General features: G+C 45.9%; 11 protein-coding genes across 18 annotated transcripts; 4 read left to right on the top strand and 7 right to left on the bottom strand.

The window, feature by feature from the left end:
- Positions 1-467: 467 nt before the first annotated feature.
- On the top strand, positions 468-8558 carry LOC6538423 (protein groucho). Of its 7 annotated transcripts, none has more exons than XM_039375292.2 (14): positions 468-624; positions 1730-2115; positions 2278-2372; positions 3104-3167; positions 3240-3422; positions 3836-3868; positions 4381-4572; positions 4638-4736; positions 5440-5496; positions 5651-5827; positions 5891-6162; positions 6586-7259; positions 7327-7526; positions 7589-8558. In XM_039375292.2, exons 2-14 carry the CDS (start codon positions 2080-2082, stop codon positions 7694-7696), a joined length of 2190 nt encoding a protein of 729 aa, XP_039231226.1. In that variant the 5' UTR covers positions 468-624; positions 1730-2079; the 3' UTR covers positions 7697-8558. The 7 variants fall into 7 exon arrangements, with proteins under 7 accessions (XP_039231226.1, XP_015048846.1, XP_002098947.2 ...); XM_039375293.2 differs by lacking the exon at positions 468-624 and adding an exon at positions 767-993; XM_015193360.3 differs by lacking the exon at positions 3836-3868 and having other exon boundaries at positions 4387-4572.
- Positions 8559-8892: 334 nt separating this feature from the next.
- On the bottom strand, positions 8893-11404 carry LOC6538422 (exocyst complex component 8). Its single transcript, XM_002098910.3, has 6 exons — positions 11299-11404; positions 11083-11238; positions 10698-11028; positions 9870-10642; positions 9281-9810; positions 8893-9227 (listed from the first exon to the last, which is right to left on the bottom strand). The coding sequence occupies exons 1-6, from the start codon at positions 11378-11380 to the stop codon at positions 9042-9044; spliced, it is 2058 nt and encodes a 685-aa protein (XP_002098946.2). The 5' UTR covers positions 11381-11404; the 3' UTR covers positions 8893-9041.
- A 635-nt stretch (positions 11405-12039) lies between these two features.
- On the top strand, positions 12040-13095 carry LOC6538421 (charged multivesicular body protein 2a). Its single transcript, XM_002098909.4, has 2 exons — positions 12040-12471; positions 12532-13095. Exons 1-2 carry the CDS (start codon positions 12159-12161, stop codon positions 12987-12989), a joined length of 771 nt encoding a protein of 256 aa, XP_002098945.1. The 5' UTR covers positions 12040-12158; the 3' UTR covers positions 12990-13095.
- A 352-nt stretch (positions 13096-13447) lies between these two features.
- On the bottom strand, positions 13448-14655 carry LOC6538420 (UMP-CMP kinase). The gene has a single exon (XM_002098908.4). It carries the CDS (start codon positions 14562-14564, stop codon positions 13791-13793), a length of 774 nt encoding a protein of 257 aa, XP_002098944.2. The 5' UTR covers positions 14565-14655; the 3' UTR covers positions 13448-13790.
- A 251-nt stretch (positions 14656-14906) lies between these two features.
- LOC6538419 (DNA replication complex GINS protein SLD5) lies at positions 14907-15859 on the bottom strand. Its single transcript, XM_002098907.4, has 3 exons — positions 15654-15859; positions 15139-15592; positions 14907-15080 (listed from the first exon to the last, which is right to left on the bottom strand). Exons 1-3 carry the CDS (start codon positions 15759-15761, stop codon positions 14959-14961), a joined length of 684 nt encoding a protein of 227 aa, XP_002098943.1. The 5' UTR covers positions 15762-15859; the 3' UTR covers positions 14907-14958.
- Positions 15860-15908: 49 nt separating this feature from the next.
- Positions 15909-16640, top strand: LOC6538418 (pre-rRNA-processing protein TSR2 homolog). The gene is made up of 2 exons (XM_002098906.3): positions 15909-16067; positions 16131-16640. The coding sequence occupies exons 1-2, from the start codon at positions 15942-15944 to the stop codon at positions 16590-16592; spliced, it is 588 nt and encodes a 195-aa protein (XP_002098942.1). The 5' UTR covers positions 15909-15941; the 3' UTR covers positions 16593-16640.
- LOC120320437 (phosphatidylinositol N-acetylglucosaminyltransferase subunit P) lies at positions 16627-17107 on the bottom strand. The gene has a single exon (XM_039375246.2). It carries the CDS (start codon positions 17105-17107, stop codon positions 16631-16633), a length of 477 nt encoding a protein of 158 aa, XP_039231180.1. The 3' UTR covers positions 16627-16630.
- On the bottom strand, positions 17073-17590 carry LOC6538417. Its single transcript, XM_002098905.4, has 2 exons — positions 17433-17590; positions 17073-17373 (listed from the first exon to the last, which is right to left on the bottom strand). The coding sequence occupies exons 1-2, from the start codon at positions 17465-17467 to the stop codon at positions 17073-17075; spliced, it is 336 nt and encodes a 111-aa protein (XP_002098941.2). The 5' UTR covers positions 17468-17590.
- Positions 17591-17691: 101 nt separating this feature from the next.
- LOC6538416 (60S ribosomal protein L34) lies at positions 17692-18532 on the bottom strand. 2 transcript variants are annotated; one of them, XM_002098904.4, is made up of 3 exons: positions 18512-18532; positions 18255-18326; positions 17692-18192 (listed from the first exon to the last, which is right to left on the bottom strand). In XM_002098904.4, the coding sequence occupies exons 2-3, from the start codon at positions 18317-18319 to the stop codon at positions 17769-17771; spliced, it is 489 nt and encodes a 162-aa protein (XP_002098940.1). In that variant the 5' UTR covers positions 18320-18326; positions 18512-18532; the 3' UTR covers positions 17692-17768. The 2 variants fall into 2 exon arrangements, with proteins under 2 accessions (XP_002098940.1, XP_015048842.1); XM_015193356.3 differs by having other exon boundaries at positions 18255-18329; positions 18512-18531.
- Positions 18533-18765: 233 nt separating this feature from the next.
- On the top strand, positions 18766-20596 carry LOC6538415 (tRNA (adenine(58)-N(1))-methyltransferase catalytic subunit TRMT61A). Its single transcript, XM_002098903.4, has 3 exons — positions 18766-19017; positions 19072-19530; positions 20228-20596. Exons 1-3 carry the CDS (start codon positions 18849-18851, stop codon positions 20557-20559), a joined length of 960 nt encoding a protein of 319 aa, XP_002098939.1. The 5' UTR covers positions 18766-18848; the 3' UTR covers positions 20560-20596.
- LOC6538414 lies at positions 20564-21529 on the bottom strand. Its single transcript, XM_002098902.4, has 2 exons — positions 21251-21529; positions 20564-20945 (listed from the first exon to the last, which is right to left on the bottom strand). Exons 1-2 carry the CDS (start codon positions 21517-21519, stop codon positions 20609-20611), a joined length of 606 nt encoding a protein of 201 aa, XP_002098938.1. The 5' UTR covers positions 21520-21529; the 3' UTR covers positions 20564-20608.
- Between the last annotated feature and the right edge of the window lie 484 nt (positions 21530-22013).

The following is a 22013-nucleotide window of genomic DNA, read 5'->3' as shown; positions in this document are numbered from 1 at the left end:
GCAAATGAATTGTATTAAAATTTATTTTAGTTTACTAAATTATTAATTTTCATATATGAATTGAAAAACTTGGTTTGACCGTAACGGTTACCAAGATTTAAATCAGCAAATCAGACTAAATTACTGATAATTATTTATTTATTTGAAATAGCGCGCCAACTACACTTAAAGAATATTTATAGAACTAAGTTACTTATAACTTCAGAATTGGTTTTCACTTCTTTTTTCAAGTTCGAGCCTTAAAATTACTTCTATCATCAACACTTTTAAATAAGTTGATCTGCAATCGTTCTGTATTATAAATATTACATTTTCAGTATATAAGTGCATTAAACATTAGCCTAATTATTTTGCATAGTGTAACTAGTTCGATTACACGTGCAACGCCCGCACTTTCCAACACTGGCGCATGCAACACTGCGCCGCCTAAGCGAGTGGCCCGCGATAACAGCCCCTCGGCACATCGATAGGCGATAGCGCAAATTGCATACCTGAGACCGACGCGGTCTGTGTGTCGCGGATAGGAAAATAGGAAATTATAAATAGAAACGGGCCGTGCCGATGCCCCAAAAGCCACCCAATTGCCAGCTGCCCCAATCGGCGAGGATACCAAGTGCTACCGAGGTGAAAATCTGCGTGCAGAAATTGTTGCAAAAATATTTGAGGCGAGAACGCCATTTACAAGCCGCGTTTGTACAGCGAGTGCGCGTGTAGTAGAGCCGGAGAGAGAGAACCGCTGCGTGTGTGTGTGTGTGCGTGTGAGAGAGCGAGAGAGCGCCGCCGCCAAAGCTGCCCAACACATACACGAATGTCAGACACTTCGCGGTCGGTCGGCAGAAACAGGCAATTTTATACGGGCGAAAAGTTACAAAAAATAATTTACCCACTTTTCAGTGGCGAAAACGATGAAACTGTAAAAAATGGACCAGAGATTTAAGTGCAAAACATAGAAATATCTTGCGATAAAACGTGCTAATCCGGGGCATAAAACTGGTACTGCCATTATCTCGCTTTTTTTAATTGCTTTTGTTTATTTTTTGTATAGGACACAGTATAATTTTTCTTTTGCGCTGCGCGCGTGTGATTGTGTGTGTGTGTGTGATTTGGCCACTCGCTGGTTTCTATGTATGTGCCCGTATCGCCGAACAGAGTTGCCGCCTCCAGGGCAAATCATAAAAAATAAATTGGCTGTACAACTGAATAACATTGAAAAGCGCTTAGCAAGTGAATTCTATGCGGATTAGCTGAAAAATAGCAAAGAATGTACTTTAAAGAAATGTGCAAACAGTGCTTCTGCAGCTGAACGCGTTTCAAACGGCATGGCAACCCTGTTTAATTGCAGTCTGTCTGTATATGTTCGCATGTTGTTTGTGCGGAGTGTGCTGCCTTTACGAACGAAAAGTGTCTTATTTTCATTGGATTAATACCGCCCCGCTTAACTGAACAATCCGAGTAGTGCGTACAGCGGCCCCCGAAAATCGAACAGTGATTTTGCGTAACAATTTCAGGGGCCACATGCAACTGTGCGCTTGATTTTTCGGCGGTAAACACTCACACTCGTACCCTCGCTCCCGTTTCGTGCGCCAGTGTGCGTGTGTCTCGCTGGCTCCGCGCGCCTGTGTGTGTGCGTGTATGTACGTGCGTGCGAACGTATCGAAAAAAATGGTGCAAAAATATGAAAAAGCATAACTAAGCAAATATGTATGTTGTTGTAAAATTCCATTCGCAGGATATGCAAAATGCGAAGTAGTCCGGACATGGAGTGCCACTAAGTGCCGGTTCCGTCTGCGGAGAAAACTAATTTAGCGGATCAACTGCCATCGAAAAAATATTATAACAAAAAAAAAATAGAAGCAAAAGAATAGCTAAGAAAAAACAAGAACCATAAAACGCTGGGAAGCAGATAATAGTGCACGTTTTGCGAGGAGTTTCTGTGCAGGAGTGGAGTGCTCAGGGATAACCGGAAGGAAGCGGCGAACGAAGCAGGAGGAGCAGCAGGACTTCCGCTCCGGGAAATCGGTGTCCCCCTCGGAACTATCGCTCTTGCTCTAGCCGGCAACATACCAGCCTAACAACAACATGTATCCCTCACCGGTGCGCCACCCCGCCGCCGGGGTAAGTTCACCCGCAAGTGGGTTCCACCTCTGACCCCCGAATCCGTGCTAATTGTGTTTATGTCTCTCTCTCTCAACCCTCACCCCACAACACTTCGTGCCATGTGCCGCCCACGCATGGAACACCAAAAACCTCACCTATTTACCATTCACGTCCAAATAGGGACCACCACCTCAGGGTCCAATCAAGTTCACCATCGCCGACACACTGGAGCGCATCAAGGAGGAGTTCAACTTCCTGCAGGCGCAGTACCACAGGCAAGTATCTGGTGGCATACTTTATAATGTTTGCCTTGTAAACATTACTCGCATCATATTTGCAAGGGATATACAAGGCTTATCAAATTGTAAAGAGAAGGCTTTAGTTATAGCAAAGATTTGCACGAAATTAATTGCCTCAATCATGACATTCAAAATCCTTTTCATCAGATAGCCAAAATGCGTATTTAAATAATTTCCAGCATTTTAATTGCTATTACAACAAAGTCACCACTTCAAAACAAATATCATATTGGCACCAAAAGATATAGGATATTAGAGTCAAAATTTTATAGTAGTACGCAACTATAACTCAGACAAAAGTAAATTTGTTCACACTTTCGAGTAACCCAGTTTTAATGGGTTAAGCAATAGCCATTTAGAGACATTAGTCGGCAGAATCAAGTTGAGGTTAAACCTATTAGAACCTTCTACAATAACATGCCCCAAAGAAATCACATTTTAAGCCTTCGCCTTAACCGCCATCGTATGGAACTGTGCGAGTGTGTGAGTGTGGATGTGGATGCTGCGTCTGCGTTTTGCGAAAAGTAAAACAAAAAGCTGAGCAAACCGGTTTGGCGCGCCATATGCGCCGCTGTCATAGGATTAACCTGCGCCGCCTCAGCCGCAACTCCATGCTCCACAATCGCCGCTTCCTTGCGTTCTTGAATTTAGTTCGCTTCCGTCGCCCAACTAATTTGCCCGTTGATCACTTTTCCTGTGAATTCCAGCATCAAATTGGAGTGCGAGAAGCTGTCGAACGAGAAGACGGAGATGCAGCGCCATTATGTTATGGTAAGTCGTCATGATCCGCAAATTATCGAAATCCCCCAGCTAATGTTCCGTCTTGCCCTCCACCCTTTTCAGTACTACGAGATGTCCTATGGCCTTAACGTGGAGATGCACAAGCAGACGGAGATCGCCAAGCGGCTGAACACACTGATCAACCAGCTACTTCCATTCCTTCAGGCCGACCACCAGCAGCAAGTGCTGCAGGCGGTGGAGCGGGCGAAGCAGGTGACCATGCAGGAGCTCAACCTGATCATTGGGGTAAGTCGATCGAGGACGGATGATGGATTCCGCGGCAGCAGCAGTACGGTTCAGCCATTCTCAGCTAGACACGAATAGCGTCATGGTCGATTGGTTACGCGGATGCCACATTAAAATGGGAGAGAAATTTAAACCATTTTTAGTTTGCAGGGTATTTTTTAAAATGTCAAAACTCTATACAACCTACGGAATCTAACGTATACAAGAAACAGTATTAGTAAACAGAATATTTGGGGGCTTATTCTTAGAGTACTTAAACTAAAGATTATTCCTAAAAGTGGCAGCCGTTTAGCGGGGATCTCGTTTCAGTTTAGTTTGTTCCCTGGGCAACATTTGATTTGAGTTTGTTATTCTACTTCCTAATTTGTTATGATTTCGCATTCGACCAATCCAATCCTAACAACGTTGTGCAGCATCAGCAGCAACATGGAATTCAGCAACTTTTAGTAAGTTTCGTTGCAAGTTAATTTCTTATTGTTTGTTTACTGTTGCCGTCTGCCGCTGCATCCGCCGAATGTGCCACTGCCACAACTGCAATTACTGCTCCAGTGCCTCACTACCTCCTCCTACTTTTCTGATTGTCTGTCAACGTTTATATTATTTCAATAACGCTTCAAACGCCGCCAATTGTTGTTGCTGTTTTTTTTTTATTAACCCCAGATGGTCTTTGCTTATGAATCGAAATATTAAAATGGACAAGTAGCAAGCTTTTTCTTCCGGATATACACACACTTGAACTGATATATAAATGTAACTTAAATTCGATTATTGATAATAAGAAAAAGATTGAATTACCGTATAGTCTTCATTCAGCTGGCCATTTAGTGTTAATGTTGTTGTTGTGTTTACACACATACACACATTCCAATGCTTTCATTATCCCACTGAGCACGATGTTCATTCCGAAACCCAGCAACGCCCACGCCCGATTTCATACGATCTCATGGTTCCATTGCAGCAACAGATCCACGCCCAGCAGGTGCCAGGCGGACCACCTCAGCCGATGGGCGCACTGAATCCATTTGGCGCCCTGGGCGCCACCATGGGCCTGCCACACGGACCAGGTCTGCTGAACAAACCGCCCGAACACCACAGGCCGGACATCAAGCCCACGGGTCTGGAGGGGCCAGCAGCCGCCGAGGAGCGATTGGTGAGTACCAGACCCTAGATCATAATACTGCATATTTGAAGCTCATTTTCATGCTGATGTTGCAGCGCAATTCGGTTTCGCCCGCCGATCGTGAGAAGTATCGCACACGCTCGCCACTGGACATCGAGAACGACTCGAAGCGTCGAAAAGATGAGAAACTGCAAGTGAGTATATCGAGCTTTTTTTGGTGTTAGCATTATACACTGGTAGTATCATACATCATACCGCGTGTGCGGATATATTGCCATAAACGATTACTGTCATCTCATCTCATCTGAGCTGTTGCTGTCTCTCAACTCACCAGAAAATCAATTTCGTAGTTTACCCATTGTTGTTGTCTAATTCTGCTAACACTCTAACCCAAAATCATGCTAAACAAAACCTAAATTGCTAATTTATAAGAGACCAAAAAAAACCAAACGATTTAATGGTGCCTGTTCCGGTTTTCAATTTCTCGTAGTTGGCTTAAGGTGTATCTCAAATTATAGATTTTCGTTTAAATTAGATGTCCTTATCATTCTACAAAACTAACCAACTTTAGTAAGAACTAATATTTATGAAAAGTGTAAATGTTAATTAAAGATAATTTATTGTTATAATGGTTTACTTTATTTTTAGTATATTTCAAAAGTAGTTTTAACTAGTTTCATTTCTTTGATTTCATTGACAAACTAAGAGAAAACAAAATCGGTTTTAATTTTCTTTACTTTACTTTACCATAATAAATCTGTGAAAACCAGAACAGGGCCTAAAATTTAGCTACTAACTATATCTATTGTGGTTGTTGTTATTGCTGTTGTTCGTTGTGGGTTTTTGTATGAATTTTGATTTATATTGTTTTTGTGTTTTTTTCAAAATTATTTCCAGGAGGATGAAGGCGAGAAAAGCGATCAAGATTTAGTCGTAGATGTTGCAAATGAAATGGTGAGTTGAGTGTCGGCCCAGATTCAATGCAACCATTCCCAAATTTCCCAAAAAAAAAAAAAAAAATTTGAAAAAAGAAACAAAACCACACCTTTGCTATTACATTAATCATCAAATGCGAAAACAATACTAAATGCATACATGTGCCTTGCAGGAATCCCACTCACCGCGTCCCAACGGCGAGCACGTGTCAATGGAGGTGCGCGATCGGGAAAGCTTGAATGGCGAGCGCCTGGAAAAGCCAAGCAGTAGTGGCATCAAGCAGGAACGGCCGCCCTCACGCTCCGGCTCCAGTTCTTCACGTTCCACACCCAGCCTCAAGACAAAAGATGTGAGCCCACACAATTACCAAAACCCCGAAAGAGTAGAAGCTAATGGAATCTCATTAATTTAGATGGAAAAGCCGGGTACACCGGGCGCCAAGGCACGCACACCGACACCGAACGCCGCTGCTCCGGCGCCAGGCGTTAATCCTAAACAAATGATGCCGCAGGGACCACCGCCAGCCGGATATCCGGGTGCACCGTATCAGAGGCCGGCCGATCCCTACCAGCGTCCACCGTCAGATCCAGCCTATGGACGACCGCCACCAATGCCGTACGATCCGCACGCCCATGTGCGAACCAATGGCATTCCACATCCCTCGGCCCTAACGGGTGGAAAGCCGTAAGTTATTTTGTTTACCTCGGAATGTATGGTCCGAAAAGTAGACTATAGGAATTGCACTGTTTATTGTTATTCGATACTTAAAGTAATCCAATGCAACTGATGCAATTGCAAGGTGCTATGTAGTCGATTGTAGATGTAAAATGTATAAATTGGCAGTGATAAGAGCTTATCATTTCGCTGTTTGGTTGATCGTGGGTCAGTTAATTTCTATCGCTCTTTGCACGAACGTGGCGCGTTTGATCGCTAATAGTTCCCTTTTAATTTAGAACGAAATGAAAAGAAAATCGGATCAGCCATTAGCGCCAAAAAAGAAGTAAATAGAGTGCAGTTTCCATAAGCTAGTTTTAATATAGAAAGATAGAGATGTACAGACAGCAAATGGTTACAATAATATATCAAAACACTTCTTATCCGTTGCAGTGCATACTCTTTCCATATGAACGGCGAGGGTAGTCTACAACCGGTGCCGTTCCCGCCGGATGCGCTGGTGGGCGTTGGAATTCCGCGGCACGCCCGTCAGATCAACACGCTGTCGCATGGAGAGGTAGTCTGTGCGGTAACCATCTCCAATCCCACAAAGTACGTGTACACGGGCGGCAAGGGCTGCGTCAAGGTATGGGACATCTCGCAACCGGGCAACAAGAATCCAGTCAGCCAGCTGGATTGTCTGCAGCGCGACAACTACATCCGCTCGGTGAAGCTGCTGCCCGACGGCCGTACGCTGATCGTGGGCGGTGAGGCGTCTAACCTGTCCATCTGGGACCTGGCCAGTCCGACGCCTCGCATAAAGGCGGAACTAACATCGGCGGCGCCCGCCTGCTACGCTCTGGCCATTAGCCCTGACTCGAAGGTGTGCTTCTCGTGCTGCAGCGATGGCAACATCGCCGTGTGGGACCTGCACAACGAGATCCTGGTGCGCCAGTTCCAAGGCCATACCGACGGCGCCTCATGCATCGACATCAGTCCGGATGGCTCCAGGCTGTGGACGGGCGGCTTGGACAACACGGTGCGCTCCTGGGATCTGCGCGAGGGTCGCCAGCTGCAACAGCACGACTTTAGCTCTCAAATATTCTCGCTCGGCTACTGTCCCACAGGTAAGCCAACTTCCCTATGCCATAATCATCTCGAAATACCGTAATAACACTTTCTATTATTCGTTAGGCGACTGGCTGGCTGTGGGAATGGAGAACTCGCATGTGGAGGTGCTGCACGCATCGAAACCGGACAAGTATCAACTGCATCTGCACGAGAGCTGCGTTCTGTCGCTGCGCTTTGCCGCCTGCGGCAAATGGTTCGTTTCCACCGGCAAAGACAACCTGCTTAACGCATGGCGAACACCCTACGGTGCCAGCATATTCCAGGTAAGCTTATATCATGAATTAATAAATGAATGCCCCTCATTAAAATACTGGTCATTTTTCAGTCGAAGGAAACATCATCCGTACTTAGCTGCGACATATCAACTGACGACAAATACATTGTGACGGGTTCGGGCGATAAGAAGGCTACTGTCTACGAAGTTATTTATTAAATCCACAAAACCATGCAGTTTTTTCATTTTGTAATAAGCTCGTATAGTTTTTATTACAACAACAAAAAAACAATTAACTACAACAAACAAAATGTTCGAAATCATGCAAATAACAACAGAAAAACAACAACAGCAGCATCGGCAGATAAAAGATAAAGAAAAAAGCAGAAAGGCAGCAGTAGCAACGCATCAAAAAGCGAAGCAAAAATGAAAATTCTATAATATATATACAAAAAGGAAAAAACTAAAATTTTAAGCGTACTTGTAGCTACTAAGCCTAAGCTAAGTCCAATAAATAAAAACAAACCAACAAGTTGAACAACACACAAATTGCAAGTAAAAAAGAATTCAAGTAAAATGAGAACCAGAGCGAAATAAAATGATAATGCATGCGAGCAACAGAAACGAGTATGTTGTAAAATTAACAAAATGAAACCAGAAACAAAAACATAAACATTAAACAGAAACAGTCGGCGATACCTACCTACGTTCATCTAAACATAAAATAAAAAACAAATAGGAGGATAAGTGGAATAGTCATTGCAATTGCAGGAGCGTTGAGATTATGATTACCAGCTGAGCAAAATGAGTTAAATACGATGCGAGTGCTTTTAGTTTGTTTTATGTGAACGGTTTTTGTAATTTAGCTGACGAGTCAGACAGCGAATGCAACAACAAATGTAATTTTAAGTTGTCAGTTTCCTTACCTCCCAACGCCCCTCCACACACACAAACACCTCCACACACATACACGAAAAACACATTTGCATAAAAGAAGGTATATATATATATATAATTATAAATGAATATACTTAGTAAGCATTTTAGTTAAGAGTTTTACATTATAAATTAAACACGGAAACCACTTTCGAAACACTCACTCGCATTGGGGGTCAGTTAGAGCTCAGAGCAGTCGGCTTTGCTTGTATGTAATTTGAATGAGGAATGTGTATTGAGGAAATCGAGGAATTATCTGTGTGAATCAAACTCAGCTCTTCAGAACCAAGTGTAAAATCCTATATTTTGAGCAGCTAAGAGCCCAACAGAGCGGCATCAAGAACCGAAACCGAAAAGTAGAACACAGCTAAATTGTTTAGTGTTTAGAGTATATATGAAAACAACAAAAAACGAATCGATTTATATATATTTACAATTATATATATAATGCGAGCGGCGAAATTGTAATAAGCAAGAGATAGAGTGCAGCACACGCTTCGATTTTTAATTTTACAAATATTATTATTATTGTGGTTATATATGTATATAATTATATTATAAATAATTGAAGCAAAACGAAAAAATAAAAAATTATATGTAATCGAAAATAAATCCCCTCGGATTGCATCTAAAACACATCTGTGGTGTATACGCTTCGCTGGCGCGGCAATGGTGCACCTTGCTGGCGGGACATTTTCGTGTGCAACTCCCGCAGTCCCTCGCATTGGCGCCCAGAAATCTGCCGGAACTTGTCGATGGCGATGGGCAGCAGGTTGTCCACCAGAAAGACTTTGTTCTTCATCACAAAGTTGGGCTGTAAAATGACATTCTTGAAAAGGATCACATTTAAGCGGTTGTCTAACTTACATCCACGGCCATGTCGCTGGGCGGTTTCAACGAATGCTGGGCAATGAACAGCTCTTTTAGAAGAAGTTCCAGGCTTTGCAGTAGCGTTTCGCACTTGGCCAGACAACCACAGTACTCGGTAAGCTGCAGGAAGTGTCTGATGAAGACCACAGTTGACTGGGTGAGATTAATCCAGGTGTCGCCCGTCGCCTGGGCTCGCACATCGATACCCAAGACATCGAGTTCCAGGAGCAGACGCTTCAGATTCGATTTCGTTTGCAAATTGTACGGCTGCCAGCTCTCCTCAGTGCGACCCACGGAGTCCAGCAGTCGCTCCTTGGATTCCTCTATCAGCGACTCCAGTGTAGTGCGCAACAGACCTTCCAAATGATAACTGATGTCCAGCCCAATCTCGGTAAGCTTCGTCGAGGGCTTGCGCACTCGCTCCACACACTTGGCCACTGACTCCAGGGAAGTTCCCTTGGTGAGGTAATGCTTGATCAGTTGGCTGGCAAAGTATTGCAGCTCCGCATTGCACCAAACCACGAGCGCTGCAAGAATTAGATTCTAGTTATACTCAAATCCAGACATTAATATGGCTGTAGCTTACCACTGACGCACGCCGGTTGCTTCTCAAAGGCGGTGAGAAAATCACAGGCCACCTGTGTCAGATCACAGAAGAAGAGTTCCGATATGTCCGCATTATTCCTGCGCGCCTCCCGTTGCGCCACACGCAAACTGACGGCGCAGACCTTCAGCAGAGTTGCACTCGCCTGGCGATAGCGGCCCATCTCTACAAGAATCTTCAGGGGCCGCTTGGCGGCTCTCAGCGCGATCTGCAGATTCCTATTGTGACTGTTGGACAGCTCCTTGAGCAGCACACTGATCAGCTTCTGCTCCTGCTGCTTCACCTTGGTTTCAATGGCGTCCGCCTGTGGAACCTTTTTCCTGTTGTCGTTTCGCAAAAATTCCTGGGTTCGCTTTATCAGCTCCTGGGCATCCTCGAAATGCCGTTGGGCTACCAGGGTCTGAATCTCTTCACTGGCCGTGCTAAGCCACTCGGGTGTTTCGTCCTCCAGGGATTTAGGCTCTCCGGGACTCTGGGGTGTGGTTTCCTTCTCCGGCGTCGAAGATTTAGACTGCTGTTTGGCCCGAGTTGGAGGCTGTGGCGCCTGACCCTTCTTTGGTTTCTTTTGCTGGTCAAAGCGAAAGGCCTCTTCCAACTTCTCGATCCACTCGGTTTTCCCAGCAGCCGTGATACTTTGGTAGATCTTGGAACCATCTGGAGTGATTATATTAATGGCATTCTTGACGCCATCCAAGTCTTTAATGTTGATCACGGCTATTTTCTTGGGGTCGTACTCGGTGAGGAAATCCAAGCGCCTTGAAAAAATTACTCATTAGTTTTTGCTAAAGCTTCACTTAAGGAAAACCCTACTTATCATGCTTCACTTTGCAGACAATCAGTACATCGTTGAAGAGGAAAAAGAAAACCCTCTGGATGGGTCGGTAATCATTGCTGTCCAACTCAATCAGGGCTCCCTCGTTGAGGAAGGTCTTTCCCTCCAGATTGCCATTGAAGCCCTGGACCATTTCCTTGACCGCCCGCGTGGCATGACTATTCTCCAGATCATCCGTCGCCGCAGTGCTCTCCGCCTCCAAACTCTCTGCCTTCAGGTGACTGGAGGTCTTGCCATCCGTCATGGTGGCCAGAATATTGCGCTGCTCAATCAGAATGTGGGACAGTTGGTACATTTCCGACTCGAGATCTGCAATGGGAACATATTAACAAGCGTATTTAGATATTGGGGGGCGTAGACTACGTGATATCTCCTTGGCCGTCTGTATAAACTCCATATAGTTCTTTTTGCATGTTTGTTTCAGCGTTGCGGCCGTAGTTTCGTTGTAGGCCTCGATTTCCTTTTTTCGCTGCTGCAAATCGCTGCCACCCACACATTCTCGTGTCAGGTCCTTGGTATCTGCGAAAGATGTACTTATTAATAGACTGATTTAGACATAGAAAACCTAGAAAAACTTACATTTCTCAACGCTAAAGTTGAAATCGTCGAACTCCTTCATGGTTTTGATTGGAATGTAAACTGCAGCTGACGACAGAGCCATTCACGACGAACAGTAACAATATGAGGTGTCGATTGTAAGGTTGCTGATGCATTGGAAAATGTCATGTTTTCACTGCGGCTTACTAATATAACATATCAAAAAAGTTACAACATATTTATTTAGTTTTAAAAAATTAAAGATAGCCACAATCAAATATACAAACCTTAAAAAAGGTATATGCGGACTCAAAATAAAATAAAATGAACAAAGTCGAAGATGGAAATCAACATTCAGATTTATTTGTATTTACTATGAGGATTATGATAGTAAGTATGATTAAGTATTAAAACTTTTAAAAAGTTTTATTCAACCTCAACTCTAAAATATAAAAGACTATGTCGAAGATATCTCCTTAAAAAGTAATAATTTAGATGTTATTCGTGTTTACTGTTTGGTTTTTCGTAGTAGGTAAGGTAAGTGTTCGAACTCAACCTCAATATATAAACGACTATGCAAAAACTTGTTAGAAATCAACAGACAAAATATTTATTTGTATTTGCTATTTACATAGATGGATTTACATAGTCCCTTATTTTGTTAAATATAAGTATACTTAACACCTGTTGCGTATGCATTTTGTTGCAGTGTGAGCACTTCTAACATTAGAGCACCGGCAAAGCTTCTTCTTCACGTTTAAGCTATTCGCATGCAAGCGCCAACACGCCTGGCCACCTCACAATCGCACACACCCTGCGCTTTTTGTTTTGGTTGATGAGTAATCTTTAGGAAACTCCGTCATACTTTGTAATTGAATCTTAAAGTTAAGAACTGCTTAAACATGGACTGGCTATTCGGCAAGAAGATCAGCCCCGATGAGATGCTGCGCAAGAATCAGCGGGCGCTGAACAAAGCGATGCGAGATCTGGACCGCGAACGGATGAAAATGGAGCAGCAGGAGAAGAAGATCATCGCGGATATCAAGAAGATGGCCAAGGACGGTCAAATGGATGCCGTAAAGATCATGGCCAAGGACCTGGTGCGCACCCGGCGGTATGCCAAGAAGTTCATGCTGATGAAGGCGAACATCCAGGCGGTGTCCCTCAAAATCCAGACGCTCAAGTCCCAGAACACAATGGCGCAGGCCATGAAAGGTAAACATTGGATACGCAGCTGATTCATCGGCTTATCAACTGATTATGCTCGCTATTCAGGTGTTACGAAGGCCATGCAGAACATGAACCGCCAGCTGAATCTCCCGCAAATCCAGAAGATCCTTCAGGACTTCGAGAAGCAGTCGGAAATGATGGACATGAAGGAGGAGATGATCAACGATGCCATCGATGACGCCATGGAGGACGAGGGTGACGAGGAGGAGACTGATGCTGTTGTGTCCCAGGTGCTGGACGAACTGGGTCTACAATTGGGCGAACAGCTGGGTGACCTTCCTTCTGCCTCCGGTTCCCTTTCCATAGCCGGCGGCGCTGGCGCCCAAAAAGCACAGGCTGTGGCCGCTGGTGGCATTGGCGGCGGTGGAGCTGCCGGCGGAGGAGGAGGTGGTGGTGGCGGCGCTGGTGGTCCGGGAGCTCCGGGTGGCAGTGGTGCCTCATCGCCCATGTCGGATGCCGATGCGGATCTGCAGGCGCGCCTGGATAAGCTGCGCAAGGATTGAGCCGATCCTAAACTCCACTGCCTGTCCATCTTATGTAAGAGCCACCACCCGTTTGTATCTCCCAAAAGCGAATGTTATATTAAAGAGAATGCTTGTGATTTTCGTTCGCTGCGTGTTTGAAAAATCGATGAGTAAATACCATTTACAAGCTATAATGGAATTAACTTGGTGGTGCTGAAATCACACAGTCTAGTTACAAACAAATTCGCAATACTTGTTACTTTAGAGCTATGCAATATTCGGTATTTTAAAATATTAACACATTTCATGCCTGTCTTCAATAAAATTAAGCAAAGGAATTTCCAAAATCTTAAGCTAATTAGCATATATATATATTCAGATTTAACTAACATTTTTTTGTTTTGTAAAAAATTGTGTTTATCTGCATAAAACGAACTACTCCTTCAGGTACTCATATTAAAGAGAGCACATAGCACTTGTATAAATAAGCAAACTTGTTTTAAATGTCATAATGTGAACAGGTGATTTCCATTTATTGTTTATTGCGCTTCAACGTTCCTTAACTTTAGATAGTTTTCTTCAAACTCAATTCAATTGCTTTAGATAACATATAATTCAAGCATTACTTTTGCTCTACCATTTGCAACCAGATACTAAAAAGTATGAGTGTACTTCTTTCCATTCCATAATTGGGTATACTTCATGTGTGTATCTTGTATCTTATCGGGGTGGAGAAAAAGTACCTTATGCATTACTATTAACAAGCGTATATATTTTTGGGGGGTACAATTGAATGGTAAGGATAGCACTACACACATAACCGGAATACGAACACGAAATCTAGAAGCCGCTGGCCACCAATATCTTTTCCACCTCCCCATACACCTGTTCGGCATCGGGACTGGCATCGATCCGCTTCACCTGGCCGGCGCCCTCGAAGAACTTGATGATGGGCAGCGAGTCGTTGTTGTAGGTTGAGATGCGCTTCTTCAGGCTGTCCAGATTATCGTCCGTCCGTCCGGAGCCACTTTGCCCGCGGCCCAGACACCGCTGCACACACACATCCTCGCCGCAGTCGAAGAACAGCACAAACTGGAAGTCCACCTTCTCGGACATCTGGCGGTTCCATCCATCGAGATTATCCTGGTTGCGTGGGAAGCCGTCGATGAGGAACCGCGACTTGCCCGACGCCTTCATGGCGTTCTCCAGCAGCGAACACGTGACCTCTACGGGCACAATTTTGCCATTGCGTATGTAGTCCTCGATGAGGTTACCGAATTCGGAGCCCTCACGCGAACGCTCCTCGCGCAGCAGATCTCCCGCCGAAAGGTGGGTGAACTGGAAGCGATCCACAATCCGGGAGCACTGAGTGCCCTTGCCGGCCCCGGGACCGCCCAAGACGAAGACAACCTTTGGCTTCTCCACGCTCATGATTCCGATTCTGATTTTGTGTGGTGGGGCTGTGGAGGTGTTTGTGTTGGTGGTGTACCTTTTGCTGGCCTTGGAATGTCGCAATTGCTGCTGCGTCAGCGTTGATGGTGCGAAACGGAATCCTGGTGACCCGCAATCGTTGGCAGCTGCTCTCCACGTCGTTCGTGCCAAAGCCCGCCACATTGACGACTGAACTGGGGGCTAATTGGTGGCGTGGTGTGTGTGCGCGAGTGTGCGTGTGTATGGAGTGCCGCCTGCAGTACACCTCACCACTGTTTTCCACTGGAAACGTAACACCCTGTGACGTCACGCACAAGCGCAGCTGTTCGCGGGCGCGCATTGACCAACACTGGCGCCGCCTTTAGCGCGAAGCGTACCAATTTGAATGGCACTTTGTGCAGTTTACTTCCGCTTGCATATCGGAAGTATCAATTTACATATTTAATATATTTTTGAACTACTTTTTTTTAAACAGAAGCTCTACAGTGCTTAAGCTGGGGTAATCCCTTTTGTAGCCTTTCAGCGTTTGATTTTCATTATTTTTATTACCATGTATACTACCTGCTAAATAAGTCTATTAAATGAGCTGCGCTTGATTGTTTTGTATCAAGTCGGCCACTAGTTGGTAGGGAATAATGTGCTGGGAGCCGGCCGCCATGTCCACCTCCTCATCATCGACGCCCACGATCACAGCGGGCACTGAAAAGCAAAACAAGAGCTAAGCGGTATTCTTAATTAGATGGTAAAGGATTATTACCCGCCACATTTGCCTTGAGGAAGACATGGCTCATCAAATTGGGGGTCACAATCCTTTGCTCCGCCTCTCCTCTCTGCTGATTGGGCATGTACTGGGTGGCTACCTTGTGGAAGTACTCATCCAAATTACTTGCAAACTCCTGGGCGAATTTGGTCTCCTCGGGAGAAAGACGTTTGTCGTCCGGCTCACGACCCGCCTCCTGGTTGAGGATGTGCTGCGTGAAGGTTTCGATTTTCTGCAGGCGGCAACGCAGATAACTGGCCATTATGTAGCGCACCCTTTCCAGTTCCATGGAGTGCACCACCGCGCGGAAATCGTTCTTGTCCAGGTCGCGCATCTGCTCCTCCATGTGGGCCACCTGGGAAACCATCAGCTCCAGCATGTCCGCCTGACTAGGCAGGATCTCCGGCGCACACATTTCATTTATCCAGGCGGTTTCTAGGATTTCCAGAACCTAGCCAAATTAGCAAGTGCTTAGTTGGTGTTTTCAAGAGCTCGATTTGGATTTACCTTACCTTCTGCGCTGTAATCTGTTCCATGTCATCATCCTCATCCTCCAGTTCTGCGCCTTCGGTGTCATCGATTTCCAGCTGCGTTTCGGGCACGTCTTCTACATCCGACATGGTTTTATTTATTTGTTTATTATTTTGCAGATTTTGGCGCAAATTTTGCGAATCCTTGGGAATGTCAATGCAGTACTACTTTTAACGTTTTTCACCACTGTTTCAATTGTTTTTGATCAATGTGAATGACATTATTTTGATACGCATGGCTAATCGTTATCGATATCATAAAAGCATGCGATGGCAGCCGCACAACAAACTGAATTCCAAAAGAATTTTCGGGTGATTGTAGAAAAGATCTTCAACCACTGGCAGGACCTCCGGCTGGCGGTGGAGCATGGCATGGGCGGACGCAATGGCCAACAGGTGGTTGCTCAAATACCCCAAGACAGTCTTCTTTTCTAACCTACTCCGTGTTCCCTTTTGTAGGTGGCCATAGAAATCATGGACTACACCTACCAGTACTGTGTGTCCAATGAAAATATCACGCAGGGCGAACTGCAGGAGGTTCTGGAGGAGCTGATGGACCAGGAGTTTAACACCCTCTGCGACGACGACTCCATTCCGGAGATCTGCCGGAATCTGCTGCGCTACAAGTTGTTGGCCCAGCAGAATCAGTATCCACAAATAGAGGCTGAACTGAGTAAACTTCCCGCTGGCAAGGAGTGGCTGCGTCCGGATGTTAAGATTACTTACACGCCCATCGATGGGGACTCGTCTTCCGATGAGGACATGGACGACAGTGACGAGGAGGACGATGATGAAATGGGCCAGGGAGACGAGGACACTCCCAGTGGCAGTAAGCGGATGACTCGTTCGCAGGCACGAAAGCAGCAGGCTGAGGAGTTTGTGGAACCAGAAGATGGCTGGACCACCGTGCGAAGAAAGTGAATTTCGTAGGAATTATTAAAAAGAAGCCTGTTAGTTTTTTAGTTGTAATACGCTGTATTTACTTCCTGGAGGTCCAGAAAACGCAGTGGTGCAATAGGTGCACGCGTCACGGGTTGGTGGAAAGTCCTGCACAGGTTGCAGTTAACTGGAGAAGCCTTCTTCGAAGTGGAATCCTTGATGTCCTTGCCCTTTTGCAACTGCGACCAGGAGGTGAACTCTGTGCCCTTGGGCAGCACTAGCTTGGGATCCACCACCGAGGCAATGGAATCTACATCTACTGTCATTGAGAGATTTATGGCAGGGTAGATGAGGAAGGCAAAGAACCAGGCGAAGACCATCACCAGGAAGGGCACAAATACGGCGAAATACTTGTCCGGCAAATACGAGTGCAGGCCAAACTCCACTGGCAGCAGGGCCCAACTCACGTAGACGAGGAAGAGGACGGTAAACAGCATATAGAAGGCGAAACCATAGACCGCCCTATGCGGAGTCGGAGCCGGAGTGTGTTCCGGCATTGTCGTTGCTTTCGGGGATTAGCTTATCTTCCTTTGAGTCTGCGAACTGCTTGATGGTGTCCTGGCAGAGGAGTAGGCCCTCGAAGAAGGAGGTGATGGCAGTGCGCAGGCTCTTCACTTGATCCGCCTGGAAACTCACAACCAGGATATCGTTTTCCAGGCTCAACGTTTTCTGCACAAAATTCCGGCGCGGCTCCTTGTCGACACTAAGGACTTTGTAGGCGATCTCGGCCAACCGTGGTGTCTCGAACGGCACTCTTATTATGCTATTGAGAAAAATGTTACTAAGAGTGTATGGATTTCTTTATTAAATAGTTAAACTTACCATTCATTTGGTTTATTTGCAATTTGTGGCATCATAAAAGTTTTAACCAATCTGAAAATGCTCGCATGTCAATGAAGAACGTGAATGGCAATTTTGGAAGAAGAAGCAACTACCGGTTGTTTATCTCGCAAAACAGCTGATTGTGGAAATCTAATATTTAAAAATGTGATTACTTCATTTTTAAGTACATATAATTATAGATTAAGTTTTAGGAACTTACAACAATGGGATATCAACTACCAATTAAAACTCAGTAACCTCTCTATTTTGTGGTTTCTTTATTACAAAAAAAGGTGTCCAATATCATTGCTCCAAACAAATCCATTTAGTAAGTGATTACTTCTTGGACTTGACGACTCCCTTGGGAGCGCCCTTGGGTGCGGGCTTCTTGCCAACGGCCTTGGCACCTGGCTTGCCGGCTGTCTTTCCCGTCGGCTTCTTGGCGGCGGCCTTCACCGGCTTCTTCTCCACAACCTTCTTGACGGGCTTGACCAAAGCCTCACGCTGGCTCTTCAGAGCCTTGACGATCTTCTGCTCCTCGATGAGGAAGGCACGAACGATCCTATCCCGCAGACAGCTATGGCACAGGACACCACCGTAGGTCCGGGAGACGGTCTTCAAACGCTTGGACATCCTGGGACGCTCGCTGGGCCGGGAGGGCGTGATTCCGTGGAGCTTCTCCTTGCACTGACCACAGCGTGGCACAGTGGGGTTCTTCTTCACGTACTGGTACACCAGACGACCTCCGGGAGTGCGCACACTGTAAACAAATGTAAGAGGCCTTAGTAATCTTGGATATCCTGTATATGACCTGCTACTCACATGCGCCTCTTGTTGGAGCGGGTGTTGTACGACAGACGTCGCCTCAGAGTCAAGCGTTGGACCATTTTAAAGCTTCTGAATCCAATTGGCGACCCGGAATAAACACCAGTCCCAAGGAATTCATGGAAAATATCACAGAACAAAGACGGAACATCATAAGTGCGTTGCCACTACATAGTAGGCGAGTTTTGCATCACATTTCACGCCACTAAAGCGCTTTTTGCAATCAAAATATTCATTAAAATTAAAACACAAACCTCTCCGGAAATCAAAAGAAGGAAGAAGAGAATCTGGAGATGCAAGAAAAATCGATGACAATAATTGCTATCGATAATTTCAAAACATTTTCCTTTACAACATTTAACTGATAAAATATATATTAATTAGTACTAAGACCAGACAATTATTCGTGCTTTTTAATTTGTAAACTTCCAAAAAGTAAAATTATGAATTATTAGTGGTTGTGCAGCCCTGACCCGCCACTCCGCTAAAACTTATCGATAGCCTGTTGATTACCAAACTCCCATCTCCATTGCTTAAACACGCGGCTGTTTTGTAAATAAAAAAGAGTTCTTTCAGTTTGAAACGAAAAACATGAGTTTTCTGAAACCCAAGACCCACATAGAAAAGGGAGATGTGGTCATCCTTTACTTGAGAGTCAGTTCCATGCATGCCATCGAAGCGGTGCCCGAAATAGTCAATAAAAAAGGCGAAACAATACCGCATATTTTTCAGACCAATTATGGTTCGCTAAAAGTTGAAAGTATGTTAAAGCTATAGAGTTAATGGACCCTACTAACCCTAATCCCTGTTCTAGATATCATCGGCGTCGAGTATGGCAGTAAAGTGGAGCTCTCCAAGGGCTGGGCTCACGTCCTGCAGCCAACGCCGGAACTCTGGACACAAACGCTGCCCCACCGCACGCAGATTATTTATACGCCGGATATCAGTATGATTATCCATCAGCTGGAGGTACGACCCGGTGCCGTGGTCGTTGAGTCGGGCACAGGATCGGGATCACTGTCGCACTACTTTCTAAGAGCACTGAAACCCACTGGCCACCTGCACACCTTCGATTTCCACGAAGCTCGAGCGGATCAGGCACGCGACGAGTTCCGGCGACATGGTATCGCCGACTTCGTCACCGTCTATCACCGGGACGTTTGCAATCTGGGCTTTGGCGCGGAACTGGATGGAAAGGCCGATGCGGTCTTCTTGGATCTGCCCGCGCCCGATCTCGCAGTGCCGCACGCCTTCAAGGCGTTGAAGCTGTCCGGTGAGTGGCCAACATCGCGTTGACAACTAGTTGTCAGCGCCCTTTTGCGGGCAATCCGGCAATCAGGCGGATATGTTGGGTTAACTGGGCTGGCCAGGTACATTTATACAAGCATAAAACTGTACCTAGATAGAATCGTTTAGTTTTGAATGGTTTTAAGTTTAGTACCAGTTAGAGGGCTTTACCAAGTAGTACTACTATTTTCTAAACAATTTTGAGTAAATCTTAACTTATTTATTTATAAAGTGGGAAATACGTTCTTATGATTGTACCTAATTGGGGAAAGGTACCAAAGCGCTTTGAATATCCCAACACTGTCGGTCGGTCAGTCAGTTATCCATCCAGTGAGCCAGAGATGCAGTCAGCTAGTCAGTCCGGCTGCCATTTCACCGTGTTTGACATTGAATGAGCCCGCTTTTGACACTTGATGCGGCCAAGGCAGGCTGACCGGGCGAGTTTGTCATTAGGCGGATGGGAGCTTCCAATGTACAGCGGGCTTGCACCGAACCTAGGGTGCTACTGTATTGGAGGCACACATACAAAATGTCAGGCAAATCAAGTAGCAAAAAAGTTAGGGAAAGCTTACCCACCAGTATATTCAAATCTTTAGAAGCTATAATAGAGTAATTATTATTGAGGGCAAGCGAAAAATCGCGAAAAATAAGTAAACCTGATTTCCCCTTCCCTTTTTTCGCAGGAGGTCGTTTCTGTTCGTTTTCGCCCTGCATTGAGCAGTCGCAGCGCAGCATCCAAGAGCTAACCAAGCTGGGCTTCAACGAGATTGTTTCCTTGGAGGTGCTGCAGCAGGAGAACGTGGTGAAGACTCGCACGCTGCCCGTCATCGATCTTGAGTTCCTTAAATTGCCCAAAACCGATGAGACGACGACGACGACGGCAGCAAATGCCGAGGAGAGCAAGGCGCCAAAGGAGGTGAAGAAGTACCTGACCTCCAGTAATCCCCAAACCCTGCCCGGTCACACGGGCTTCCTCACCTTCGCCAGTTTGCCACCAAATATACCCAAGGCCTGATGAATAAACTTGAATTTACTTTTATTTGACCCACGAACCACGAGCTTCATCATTCGTCGTAGGAGTACGTGTACGAGAATTCCTCGAAGTACTTGCGTTCGCTGGTCTTTACAGATCCGCAGTGGTAGCATCGATGCAATTTCACTTGCTCCTGGCTCTTCCGGTTCCAGGACTTTCTTTCGGGCGCCCAGGGTGTTCGCTGCTCGGGAATGGCCACCTCGGTGCGCTCCGGATTGCCGCTGCAAGTGGGACAGCGACCCACCACATTCGGTTTGGGCAGCATGCCATAGATGAGTGGTCCCGGCGGTTGTTTTCCGTAAATGGTGACCACTTCCGGGAGGCTGGAGTACGGGCGGGTGGCAAAGAGCTTCTCGCGGTTGAGAAAACTGAAAGAAACAGGTGAGCAGTTGTTGAATAAGGAGTTTATTCTGGATAGGAGTAACTAATGCATATGGCTTTGATCAATAGGTCATTAAAGCTGTTGCTAATTTGAATTATAAATATGTTGCTAAGGTGAAAGTTTAAGGCAAAAAGAAAAAGGGTTCGTTTATTGGAGATTACCGACTAATAAATCAGTAATAAGTACTTCAACTTCTAATAAAAGCAGTTAAAATTTGCATTCATTCCCGTATTTAAAGATAAACGAATAACAATCATTGGGACTTCGTGCAGCATAGAGAAGGCTACTCACTTGGGCCGCGGCTGCAGCCAGAGGTTGTTGATGCGCTTGGTGCGCATTATGTCGCCCAGTTTCTGGAGGAGTCGCAGGTTCTCCCGCTCGATCTGCTGCTGGCGCTCCCGCTCCACTTGCTGCTTCTTCCACTTGCGCTGCACGTGCTCGTGGGCGCGCGGCGAGTGGGTGTCGATGGCTGGGCGGGCGGACATGACCTTCTCGCGGTGCTGGGCGTACCGCAGTTGCTCCCACGGCTGCTGCAGCAATTTGTCGCGTCGTGAGATCATCTTCGGTGGTTTTCTCGGAGGGCAGATGTTGATGGGCGGCTGGCTAGTGAGTGCTTGCTTACTGTATTACTGTTTAATCCGGTTGAAATCCTGCGCTGTGTGTGTTTGCCACAACAAACAAACAAACAAGTGTCGGTGTGCGGCCATAACAACCTTGCCAGGACAACGGACCCTCGCCGAATGTTGCACCATCATGCTGGGATTAAGTTCAACAACCAAACGGACGAACAGCGCTGGAATCGAATGAACCAAGAAAAATCCAGGCGGCGGCCGCTTTGCTCAGCTGTCCGCCGAGTTGTCCATCCGCGCAGAGTGACATCTCCAGTGACTCTTGACTTGCAAATTTGCAGGCCACTGCCAGTGCGGTTGTTACATAATTCTGGGCCGCTTCTTCTGCTGCTCCTGCTGCTGCTGCTTGTTAGGTCTGCCCAGTGTTCTGGCCCAGGATTTCTGTGTAGTAGCCGCTCTCATCGAAAAACACCGGACTTTGGTGT

This window comes from Drosophila yakuba, chromosome 3R, assembly GCF_016746365.2.
Source record: "Drosophila yakuba strain Tai18E2 chromosome 3R, Prin_Dyak_Tai18E2_2.1, whole genome shotgun sequence".
In the NCBI taxonomy this organism is placed as follows: Eukaryota; Metazoa; Arthropoda; class Insecta; order Diptera; family Drosophilidae; genus Drosophila; species Drosophila yakuba.
Note: the sequence above shows the minus strand (reverse complement) of the source record. Positions and strands in the feature narration are given on the sequence as shown.